The 12,804-nt window shown below is 52.8% G+C and overlaps 1 protein-coding gene across 6 annotated transcripts in view; it reads right to left on the bottom strand.

Moving 5' to 3' along the window:
- Positions 1-12,804, bottom strand: part of PRKAG2 (protein kinase AMP-activated non-catalytic subunit gamma 2) — a 278,412-nt gene that overhangs the window by 91,797 nt on the left and 173,811 nt on the right. For all 6 annotated transcript variants that reach the window (XM_047763904.1, XM_047763902.1, XM_047763903.1 and 3 more), the window contains one exon: positions 10,008-10,219. In XM_047763904.1, the coding sequence (XP_047619860.1) occupies positions 10,008-10,219 (212 nt within the window). The remainder of the gene's footprint in view (positions 1-10,007; positions 10,220-12,804) is intronic.

Raw genomic sequence — 12,804 nt, 5'->3', positions numbered from 1 at the left:
TCGCCTCTGCCAGGTAAGGCAGGGTTGCTCCTCCAGGGTGGAAATCGCAAGCTGAAGCCCACAGTGGCCACTGTCGTGATGGCAGATTCAACCTCGAGAAGAGTTGGCTTCATCAGCCAAGTCGGCAAAAATAAACCCCCACTGGAGACTGACTTTTTTTTTAATCCCACAGTGGTCTCTCCTGGATCACAGCACTGCCGAGTGAATGGACAGGGGACCCGTGAATCTTTTGAAGCTGATCCTCCATCTGTTAGGTCGTGACCCAGGAATGAAGAGGGGGGAGGCACCCCCTCCATGTTTGAGCTCGGGGTCCTGATCCCGCAGGACTTCCTTCCTGCTGGGAGACGTGACAGCAGGAACCATCTCAGCCGCCATCAGCACCTAGGACGGTGCCAGGCAATTGACAGGCTCTTAGGAAATCACTGCCGAGGGACTGGTTGTTCTCCAGGGCCCCTGTGGAGGCAGGACATTTATCGAGCTTTAAAAAATGTCCGGGTAAAAAAGATCCAACCTCCTTTCCTTGGAACTCAGCTGTTCTGGGGAAGAGAGTAAACGAGAAGCCCACAGACCCTGGCTGCCGCTCAGAAAACGGGCCAGGCACATCTCTCTCATATTGGCACTCTGGCTTCTTCCTGCCCATCAGGTCATGATTCCCGCAGCGCAAGGACGCAGGAAGAATGCCAAGTATAATGCCTTTTTTGACAGCTAGGAGGATAAATGTTCTCTGCCTGTCTCTTCAACACACAGGCCACACTTGTCCAAGTTCCAACCCTCATGATAACCAGCCCCATTACGGAGCAGCTCTCGCTGCAGCTCCTACTCCTTGACCCAACGTGAATCTTTTCCCGACTATTTTTAAATTATCTAATCTGTGGTGAGTAACAGATGATGAAACTGTTCATTGGCCACTTCTGGGCAGATCGTCTTAGCATCAAGGCCTTATTAGGGGGTAAGTTGATGTTTAAAATGGGAGACGAATAGAAAACGAAGTGGACATGAAATCTTTAACTTCTCCTTAATGTCAAGCGATTTGAAATACTTTTAGGTTTTTAAAGTGCTTTTCTCACTTTAAAAAGTGCTTTTCTCACTTTAAGAGCGGCTAATTAGTCCAAACAACAACCTTGAAAGATTGGCTGGTGATTTCCTGCCAAATGGGAAAACGAAGCATCTCGGAGACTGATGCCGTGGTAAGACGGTCGGTTTTTAAAAAGAACCCAAAGCTCCTGAGTTCATTGTCTCTTCCTGAATTCGCCGAATTGTTTCCTTCCCCACAAACATGAGGAACTAAGTATGAGTTATCTTTTGATCCAGGGCAGATCACCCCAAAGCTCGGTGGCTTAAGATGACAGTAACACTTTATTATCGGTTAAGGACTAAGCCGCGTTCCCACCTCCATTCACCTTGAAGCCCTGACCCTCGGTGGGGCTGTATTTGGAGACGGGACCTTTAAAGAGATAGTGAAGATTAAATGAAGCCATAAGGGTGGACTCCTAATCCCTTAGGACTGGTGTCTTTGTAACAGGAGGAAGAGACACTGGGGACACGTCTGCACAGAGGACACAGGGGACAGCGGTCGCCTGCCCCCAAGGAGAGAGCCCTCTGGAGAAACCAAATCTACCAGCTCCTCGATCCTAGATTCCCAGACTCCAGAACTGTGACAACTCAATTCCTGTTGTTTAAGCCACCCAGTCTGTGACGTTTTGTTCTGGCCGCCCCTGGCAGGCGAGTGAGTACTTTGTCTCATGGTTTCTGTGGGTCAGGCGTTCATGGGTCGTTCAGCGGGCGTGCCTGGTATAGGATCTCTGGTACCAGGTCTCTAGTCCAGTACTGGCCGGGGCCGCGGTCTCCTCTGGGGGCTTGACTGGGGCTGGATGACCCACCTGCAGGGTGGCTCGCTCCCATGGCTGGGACGGGGGCTTCCGTGACACTCCTCCCCCCCCCCCCCACCGCCCAGTGCAATCTTTTTCATTCAGGCTCAACCAACCATCCTGAACCCCTTTCTTCATTTTAGTTCCCTATTAACCGTATCATAAGGAATATGACAGCCCTATTTTCACCCATCAGAGTTTTGGTATCATGAATAGGAAAAATAAAATAAGGAATAAGTCCACATCTTAGAGGGTGTGAGGTACAGGTGACCCCTAACAAGGCCAGTGGGGGCTGACCCTTCCTGCAGCGGCAAGTCCAGTAGATGTGCTTCCTCCGGATCTGGGGTTATGCATCCGAGGACTCAGCCAAGCTTGGACGGTGCAGAACTGTAGTATGTACTACCGAAAAAAAGCTGCGCAGGAGTGGCCCCTGGCAGTCCAAACCTGTGCTGTTCAAGGGTCAACTGCGCGACTCTGAACCCTGCCAGCGTGAAGGGTTTCCCCCAGCTGTGGGCACCTGCCAGCTGATGGCCTCAACAATCAGCTAGGATTGTGCCTGGCTGGTGAGAGGGGCCTTGCCCAAGGTCAAGTCCCTTCCAGGACAGCTGTCATCTCACGACTGGGGACGCTGGCATAGAGCCTGGCTCCTTCGGCCCGACGTGGGGCCGCCCTGAGGAGCTCCCCATGGGCCTGCGGAGGACCGTGCTGAGACTTCACCGCATCGCACCTTCTCCCTCTGCCCGTCCCCTCCTTCCTTCTCCCCGGATGTTGACCCGAGGAGCACTTGCTCGGAAACCTCCCGTGCGCTCACGTCTGGCTTAGATTCTCCATTTCTCCGAACACAAACTGTGACAGTCTTGCTTCCCAGAAAGATGCTCTCAACGAGGAACTGGGTTAATTCAGTTAACCATCTAAATCAGACGCCTTAAGTAGAGATAAATAAGCCTCTAGACTCGAGCACGCCGTGGGTTCGCTGCTGCGTTAGGTGGTGAGACGGGAGGTGGCCGTCCAAAGCGGCCCGCAGCTTCCACCCCTTCCCGCGTCCACGGCCTGCGACGTGACAGTCAAATCTACTTCGTTCTGTTGGTCAAAGCAAGTCACAAGCCCAACTCAGACCCCAAGGGGAGAGGACAGAGATTCCACCCGGGGTTGGACGGGTCGTTGCGGAGTTCTGAGCCTCGGCCTTACAAAGCCTTGCGTAGACCTCTGTGTGTCTGGGAACCCCGTCCCTGCCCTTAAGCGCCCGTCCAGCGGGTCGGCCGGAGGAGGACAGACCGCAGAGAATAGAGACAGGCTGTTCTGGCTGAGGCCACCCGGGTCCAGCCAGTCCCCAAGTGACCTGCTATGTGACCACAGGTGTGTGAGTAAGCACAGCAGAGACCAGAAGAATGCCCAACCCAGGCCGCTGGCCCGCAGACCTGCGAGCTCAAGAAATGCTTGTTGTCCTGGAGTTCCCATCGTGGCTCAGTGGTTAATGAACCCGACTAGTATCCATGAGGACATGGGTTCGATCCCTGGCCTTGCTCAGTGGGTTAAGGACCCTGCATTGCCGTGAGCTGTGGTGTAGGTCGCAGACGAGGCTCAGATCTGCGTGGCTGTGGCTGTGGTGTAGACCAGCCCTGTAGCTCTGATTTGACCCCTAGCCTGCAAGCCTCCATACGCCTCGGGTGTGGCCCTAAAAAGACAAAAACAAATGCAAACCAAAAAAGAAATGCCTGTTGTCTTACGTTTGGGGGAGGTTTGCTCCAGAGCCACAGAAACACTGATACGGTGCCCAGGCCATTGGATACAGGAACGGAGCAGGCAAGAGACGAGGACGACAGAGACTCCAGGCTGTAGCAGGTGTCTTGGGTTTCCTGTCACTGGCTCCCTGTCACCAAGCTGCTGCAGGGGCTGCTGCTAATGGCCCCAAACTGCAATCTCCTTACAGGACCGTCCTTGGGGAGCAGCGCCCTCCCCGCTGCAGGTGCATCCCCTCATCCTGGGGCATCCCAGAGCTGCCCCACATGAAGCTACGAAAGCCCGGCTTCCGTGCCTCCAGGCAGGGCAAATTCTGGTGCCATCTACCCTGCAGAGCTTCCCTGTCAAAAGGCGGCCGTTAAATCACCCTGAAACTGCACCCCTGCTCTTCGCTGCTTCCCTCCCCTTGCTCCTTGGAGTTTGCTGCCGTGAGCGCTCCAGGGTAAATAAACAAACTTGCATCCAGAATCCCAGCTCAGGCCCCGCTTCCGGGGACTCTGATGCAAGACACAGGCCAAGAGCGAAACGCCCAGGAGAAAACGAGGGAGAGCAAGGGAGGGGCTGCTGGGGAAAGGCAGGTGGCTGAGTACCAATTCTAATTCCTAATACCTTCGCATCAGGGTCTCAACCCCACGCAAGACGATTCTTCCATTGGTTCAAAACAAACGCCCCCCTCTGCGCTCCCACCTCTGACGGAAACTCACCAGTTTCCTTTTCCCCTTCCATCTCTAAAGGTTCTCTTCCTACTGACTCTCTCCCCATTAGTGTTGAAATCCATTCCCCTTTATGGCAGGAAACCATCACCCACATTCTCCCAGCTACAGGCCCGCCTCCTCCCCTTCAAAGCCAGGGTTCTGGAGTCTGTGGGCTCCACGTCTCCACTTCTTCACTCTCAGTCATTCAGCCCACATCCTCCCGACCAGGCCATTGAAGGTTTTCCTGCCAAGGTTACCCGTGACCTCAGTCCTTCCACGCCAAGGCCAGTCTGTTGCATGTGACATCACGGATCACGCCCTCCAAAGGCGGGAAACACAACACAATGAAGCATTCCTTGTGCGCCTGGGATACGGTTCGGCCTGGTTTCCTGCCTACTTTCCAGGCAATTGAGAATCCCTTTCCTTTTTTTTTTTTTTTTTGTCCTTCAAATGTCCACGTTGTCCTGACTTTCGCACCTACCATACCCTTCTCTGCATTATCTCACCTACTAACACGGCATACATTCCACTTCCATTCTGATGATTTAAAACATCTTAATTTCGAGGAGTTCCCTGGTGGCCTAGTGGTTGAGGATCTGGCATTGTCACTGCTGCAGCCCAGGTTGCTGCTGTGGCACCGGTTCCATCCCTGGCCTGGGAACTTCCGCATGCTGTGGGTGTGGCCCCCAAAAATAAAAGTTAAAAAAAAATCTTAATTTCTGGCTCCAGACTCACATAGCCAGGTGCCCGTGGATCCCCCACTTGACGATCCCGCGGGCACCTTGTGGTACCATCGCCACCCAAACTCACATGTGTGTGTGCTTATACACACATGCTCGCACACATACACAGCCTGCCCCCCGCCCCGTTCCCTATCCAGCAAATGCAACCAACAAGCATCCAGTTTTCTAAGGCAAAACCTTTGGAATCATCCATTCCTTGAAGCTTCCCTTCTCCTGGCTCAACTGATCAATCACTGCATCCCAAATCTGTTTCAATTTGACCTCTCGAACAGCTCCTTTTTTTTTTTTGCTTTTTAGGGCTGCACCCACAGCATATGGGGGTTCCCAGACGAGGGGTCTAATCGAACCTACAGCCACTGGCCTACACCACAGCCACAGCAACATGGGATCTGAGCCACGTCTGCGACCTACACCACAGCTCTCAGCAATGCCGGATCCTTAACCCACGGAGGTCGGTCGGGGATTGAACCCGTGTCTTCATGGATGCTCATCGGGTTCATTAACCACTGAGCCATGACGGGAACTCCCCAAACAGCTCTTTATGTTTTAACACCGGTCCCTTTACCTTCCACTGCCACCAGGGTCCAGAGCATGTCACACCACGTGTCCTCTGAGCCTCCGCTGCACCCAAATGCCATCTAATTTCCACACCCAGCCAGAGGGGGCATCTCAATGCAGAGCTGATGACCCTGCTCTCTGCGGCTGAGGAAAACTTCCACTTCCTTCCTCGGGATTGGCTTTCCACTCCTCCCCGAGTCCCCACTGGGTGTTTGCTTTTTCACCCGTAATAACGACACAGGTTCTACCAAATGCTATTGTCATTATTCACCTGTCTGCACACCGCCCCACCCCAATAGACAAGTGAGTTATTAGCTTTTGATCGAGCCCCTCCCTGCGTGATGTGCTATCAACAAGTGGGGAACGGAAAAACGCAGTCCGCCTCCTGGCCTACCGAAAGCCCCTGCCGACTTGTCATCTCATCAGCCTTTCCGAGCCTGGCGTCCGGCCGCCAGCAGTTGCTTAGGAAATATTTGCTGAGTAAATAAATAATAAAATGAGTGCCATCTACCCAGGACTAAGGAGTTACCCCTTTTCAACTTCAGAATAAAATTCCTGGGAACACGTCTTGCAAAAGCGGTTTTCACAGTCCACGTTTAGGGAAAGTGTCTTTTTCTTCCAAAAGGCGGACCCAAGTCTATTTCAGCCGCTCGCATTCCTCTATAGGCAGATCCTGCTGGTAACCAAACGCATGAAATCAGCCAAGCTCGGAAAGCACTTAGCACATAAGGATGCTCGATATCATCTAATTCTAAAGAAACACTTTATATGCACTTGAATCCATCACCAGCCCTGCTGCCGAGGGCTGCCGAATGCCTAGGGGACCTGGACCAGACGACAGCTGCGGAGGTCGTCGTGAGCAACGTCCTCAGGGGGAGCCCCTGGAGGTTTGGGGTGAAAAAACTCACACGTGGGATGAAGGCCCCTGATTAATGTCAGCAACCAAGAGAAAAACTGTCTTCCGATTTTGAAACAGGGCATTTCCAAACCTAAGTGGGGACCCCAGAGGGATCCCCCTGATTTTCTAAAGCTCAAACTGTATACGTGTTGTGGTGTTGACTGGATCCATTCATTTAAGGTGGTAAAATACAGATAACCTAAAACCGATCGTTTTAACCCTTTTTTAAGAGCATGCTTCAGTGCCACTAAGTACAGTCGTCGTGCTCTGCCGCCATCACCACTGTTACCTTCAGAACGTCGCCTTCGTCCTCAACTGACAGTCCGTCCTCATCAGACACCGACGCCCCCGTTTCTCCCCATCCAGCCCCTGGTGACCCCCGTTCTGCTTTCTGTCTCTGAATCTGACCACTCTAGGAACCCCCTCGAAGTGGAATCATACGGCATCTGTCCTTTTATGATGGGCTTGCTTCACTTGGCATGATATGCACCAAGTTCACTCGTCTTGTGGCATCGGTCGGGGCTGCCTTCCTTTTTAGTTGGAAAAATACTCCACTGTGTGGAAAGACTGCATCTTGTTTATCCATTCATGCCATGGATGGTTCTCAAAAGTCACTGTGCATCAAATATATATATATACATATAATTTTTCTACTTTTTTTCTTTTTAGGGCTGCACCCATGGCAAATGGAAGTTCTCCAGCTAGGGGTGGAATCTGAGCTGCAGCCGACAACCTATGCCACAGCCACAGCCCCTTGAGATCCGAGCTGCATCTGGGACCTATACCACAGCTCATGGCAATGCTGGATCCTTAACCCACTGGGCGAGGCCAGGGATTGAACCTGCAACCTCATGGATACTAGTTAGGTTCATGACTGTTGAGCCACAATGGGAACTCCCAAGAATATCATTTTCTAGTCACCATCGGGGGATGAACTGAAAGCAGACCAAAAAAACAAAACAAAACAAAGCAAAACAAAACACCCTCTGGATTCTTTCTCATGTAAACTGAGCAAGGCTTGTCCCAAGCACAGAACTTCTACAATCGGGGAAAAACCCTGGGTCTGCACGTGTGCCATCTCTTTAAATGATCTGAAGTTAAAAGAACCATCTTGTCTTCAAATCAGCATCTTTTCTAAAACGGGGTCATTCTGCCACTTATCTGCAGTCCATGAGAAGACGCCAATATTTTGAGCCTTTATCCACGCAAGCCTCTCTGCCGGTCGCTTCTCTCTGTGTCCCCTTCTCCGGTCTCCCTCTGCTCCCCCGGGGTCTCTGTCCCAGATCGCCTGACCCGCTGGCCTCTTGGCAGGGTTGGCACACAGTGGGAAGGCAGGAAGAGGTGGACACGCTGGTTGCCATCCCTCTGCCCCAAATGCCATCCCTGGCCAGTGGCTGCTCCTCAGTAGCCCCAGCCCCAGCTCCTGCAGACACACGTGGCCCCACCTCCCATCTGATGGGCCCCCATCACGTCCCTCCAGCCCTAGGGGAGTAGAGGCTTCCTGCCTTTGATCACCATTGGGTTGCCTCATCATTTCTCTTTTGGATTTTTTTGGTTCCATTATCTCAAGGACCAAGGCTCTTTGCTAAATGCCCAGGAGGACAGAAACTTCTAGACGATTTCTCATTCACACCCAAGAACACAGATGACCCTCCTCCCTAGCCCCTTAGCTCTAAGGAGCCACGTCCGGCGTCTCTGCATGTCTGGACCACCTCCTGCTTCCTAGCCACCCTCTGTCTCCAACCTCAGAGTCTGCTTGCTGGCAGATGCCCGTCCCCCAGGGACAGCCGCCCATCACTGCTCTGACCCACGTGCTCTTCCTTCTGAGTGCTACATGTCACACTTGTTCCCACCCCAAGTCACGGCTGATTTTCTTTTCCAGGAGCCCCTCCCTTCACCTCCCCCCTTATTTAAAACCGACCAAGCCCTCGGAGGCTTCCTTGGCCTTATCAGACCACCGTAACCTCCCTTCCCCGCCCCCTGCCCCCTTTAGGGTCGATTATTTGTTTCATGCCCGATTCCCACCCAACCTACTTTCCACTGTCATTGAACGGTTTTATCTGGGGAACGGTTTTATTCTGTTCCCCATCAGGCTGTCAGTCCTAGAAGGCAGAAACAACACCTTGCCTTTTGTCCCTCAGCACTTGAAACAATACTCGCTAAGCTCACACCTCATAAAACGACCCCAGGATGAACAAGGGCAGGCAGAGCGTGTGCTCTGCGGGACAAGCCATCTTCTTCCTCCCCAAAGATAACACCTGCTGTGGTTGGATGGTGCGGTGCTGAGGTCCCGACCCCGGATACCCGTGAAGGAGACTTTATTTGGAAGTCAGGTCTTGGCAGACGGAATCAGGTGAGGGTGAGGTCACACGGGGTTAGGATGGGCCCTGGTCCAACGTGACTGGTGAAGAAGAGGAAAATCTGGACACAAGCAAACACAGCAGGAAGACAGCCACGTAAAGACGCAGGTGGAGGAGTTCCCGCAATGGCGCAAGGGGATCAGCGGCATCTCTGGAGCACTGGGACGAAGGGTCAATCCCCAGTTCGACAGCATCTGGCATTGCCACAACTGTGGCTCAGATCTGCTCCCTGGCCTGGGAACTCGGTACACCACGGGGTGGGCAAAAAAGAAAAAAAAAAAAAAGATAGAGGCGGAGATGGGAGTGCAGTGGCTCCAAACCAAGAAAAGCCTGGAGCCACCAGAAGGGGCCCGAAGCATCCTCCCCGCCAGAGACACTGTCCTGCCGGACCTCGATTTCAGGCTTCCAGCCTCCAGAGCTGTGAGACAATAGCTTCCTGCTGTTTTAAGGCTCCCAGTTGGTGCCACAATGTTACAGCAGCTGCGGGAAACTAATACCACAACCGAGTGAAAGAGTTACAGCCACAGGGACACCCTTCAGCGATAGGGTTCCTAGTTCCTTGCCGGGTACAGGAAAGGAGACCAAACGTCTGAGGTTCTGACATGAGCCAGGGGGCGGCCGTGGGTGGTCCCACACTTCAGGCGCTCCACGTGGAAGTGCTTAAGTGCCGGCGCAAAGCCAGCAGGTCCATCCTTACCCCAGCATCCCGGTCCTCGGAAGGACGCAAAGACGCCGTTTCACCACCTCCTTCCACTTTGAAAGGCTCCGCTTTCCAGGAATGCTTTCCAAATGATGTCAGACGTTACATCTTAAAACCCCAGAACAAAATTTCTATTGAAAAACTCTTTCTCTGCTTGTGACTTTTGCCTTTCGTATCTCAATCAAGAGCAATGCGAATAAAGCTGTTCGGGACTGATTTTTAAAAAAGAACCTAAGGGAGCAGAAACCTCTTTCTGGCCCTGGCCCAGCTGCTGCCGTTCATCCGACTGCCACTTGCCTGCCGAGCCCTGGTCATTTTTCTCAGTTTGTGATGTATGATGAGATATACCCCACATGTGGGGCGCACACATCCTTAGCTGGATACAATCAGACCCCCCCCATCCCACACCCAGCAGCCCGGCCCCCGGCGGAAGGCCCAGACTTACGGTCCTGGGGGGAGTATGGTGTGTCGGCGACGCTGACGGAGGCCTGGCCGAACTCTGGAAGGAGGATGGGCAGAACCTCTGGCCTGTGTCTGGAGGGGAAGACGAGGCATAGATGCGGTTTTCCAGTCGCTCGGGCTCTTGCTTGTAGGACTCAAGAGGAAACGTGTGCTGCTTGACCACTTGGGTCGGTGTCGACGGAGAGGAAGAGAGGCCTGGGTGGAGGAGGAGACCCAGAGTTCGGTTAGACATCCGGCTGACACGGGGACAGGCGAAGCGCTTCCGTCTCCAAGTGCCGAAAGTCTCCCCGGACAAGAATCTAAACGATTTACCTTCTGAACGTTGGGGACAAGCTTTTGTACAACTACTTCCCACCCTTTAGCATCCGCTGCATCCAGGGGTTCCCTGGTGGCCTAGCGTTTAAGGAGTTGGCATGGTGGGTTTGGCATTGTCACTGCTGTGGCGCGGGTTCGATCCCTGGCCTGGGAACTTCCGCATGTGACAGGTGCAGCCAAAAAAAGAAAAAAGAACCTGCTGCATCCAGAAATCCCCCTCATCATCCAACTTGCATCGTGGGCAGAGTTCCCTTGCTGTGAGGGGGTGCTCTGGCAGTTCAGAAAGCTGTTGGGACCAAAACTGCTAACATACGCGCGTGCGCACACACACACACACCCAGACGGTGTTTTCCTCCATGTAGTCCAATGCTACTTGATCTCTGCCACCGCCTCCCCACCCAAGCATCGTGTCTGGAGCAGAATCCATATTTCTTTCTTTAAATTCTATGTTATAATGATGTTTATTCTTTCCATTATAGCTGGTTTACAGTGTTCTGCCAACTTTCTACTGTACAGCAAGGTGACCCAGTCACACATAACATGTATAGATTATTTTTTCTCACAGTACCATGCTCCATCACATGAGACCAGATATAGTTCCCAGTGCTACCCAGCAGGATCTCATTGCTAATCCATTCCAAAGGCAAAAGTCTGCATCTATTAACCCCAAGCTCCCCATCCATCCCCACTCCCTCCCCGGGACCCATATTTCTCGAGAAAAGGCGTGAGAAAGTTCGTGAAGTATTCAGCAGAGACGAAGGTCAGTGTCGCAGAAGTCACGTGACAACATACACCAGGGGCCAGATGAGACAAGCAACATAAAAATTGCCAGCAGGGAGTTCCCGTCATGGTGCAGCGAAACAAATCTGACTAGGAACCATGATTGATCGATCCCTGGCCTTGATCAGTGGGTTAAGGATCCAGCATTGCCACGAGCTATGGTGTAGGTCGCAGACGCGGCTCGGATCTGGCATGGCTGTGGCTGTGGCGTAGGCCGGCAGCTGCAGCTCCGATTAGACCCCTAGCCTGGGAACCTCCGTATGCCGTGGGTGCAGCCCTAAAAGGACAAAAGAAAAAAAAAAGAGAGAGTGTGGAAAAAACCTGCCACGGGGAGTTGGCCGCAGTGAGAACTTGCTGTGAGGACAAATGCTGGAGGAGGTGTGGGGAAGGAAGGTGCCTTGCAGAGTGAAGGCTTAGGCGAACAGGCCCCAGGAGGAAGCCGACGGGGAGTGGAGGCCTAAGGATACCCGGAGGCTGGGGACGTGACCCTGCCAGGAGGGCGAGGCCCTGCACTGCGGCCGGGATGGTGCAATCCCTGGGGCCTGGCTCACTCACACCTGGCTGATTCTGTCATCAGATCATTGTCATGGGCTGAGCTGTGTCTCCAAAGAGACAAGTTAAAGTCTAAAGCCTCAGTACCTCTGAATGTGACCTTATGTGAAAATACAGTCTTTGCAGACATAATCAAGTGAAGATGAGATGCTACTGGAGTGGCCTGGGCTCTTAATCTAGAGCAACTAGTGTCCTCATAAGAGGACACACACACACACACACACACACACACACACGGCCATGTGACCGAGGCTGAGTTCGGAGTAATGCATCTATGAGCCAAGAAATGCCAAGCGTGGCTGGCGAGCTGGAGGAAGGTGGTCAAAAGATATAAATCTCTAGTTACAAGACGAATATGGAGCAAGAATGTACACAATAAAAACTACAGTTCACACAGCTGCATGATAGATGGGAAAGTTGTTAAGAGAGGAAATCCAGAGCTCTCAGCACTAGGAAAATAGTCCTTTTTCTCTGCCTCTTTCCCTCTTCTGATTGTTTTTCTAGAGATGATGGGTGTCAGTGGCCCACTGTGAGCACAAGACTTGCGAAACCAAGCATCACGCCTTAAACCCATGCAATGACGTGTATCAACTATTTCTCAGTCAAACTAGAAAAAGGAGAAGGGAAGTTGGAAGCAGCAAGGAGGGGGCGCTATCAGGAGCCTCAGAGGGAGCGGGCCCTGCTGCCATCTGCGCTGCCGACTTCCAGCCTCTGTACCTGCGGGAGAAGAAGCTGCTGTTGGTCTACGCCGCCCAGGCTGTGGTGCTTTGTTACGGCAGCTCCTGGCAGCGCCAGGACAGACACAGCAGCGGTGCCTGATGTCGCCTTGTTTGCCAGGAGAGACAGACTCTGGATCTGGGTCTGGCCTCCCACATTTCCAGGTGAATAAATACCATTTTTATTTTAAGTTGGTTATTTTATTTCAGAATATTAAACCAGGACGTCAGGGGCCATGGCCCAAGAGCGCCTCTTGCTCTTTCTGACCTCGACAAAGACGGGTCGCCTACGAGTCCCCGCTCGGCTCCGTGCCACCTCTCGTCTGCTCTCCACGCTGCCCCCGTGCACACGTGTGTCCCCTTCTGCTCCCCCCTCACTCTCCGGAGCAGCCTCCTAACACATCTCATCTCCTGCTC

Source organism: Phacochoerus africanus, chromosome 16 (assembly GCF_016906955.1).
Source record: "Phacochoerus africanus isolate WHEZ1 chromosome 16, ROS_Pafr_v1, whole genome shotgun sequence".
NCBI lineage: Eukaryota > Metazoa > Chordata > Mammalia > Artiodactyla > Suidae > Phacochoerus > Phacochoerus africanus.
This window is presented reverse-complemented; position numbering and strand designations above follow the sequence as displayed.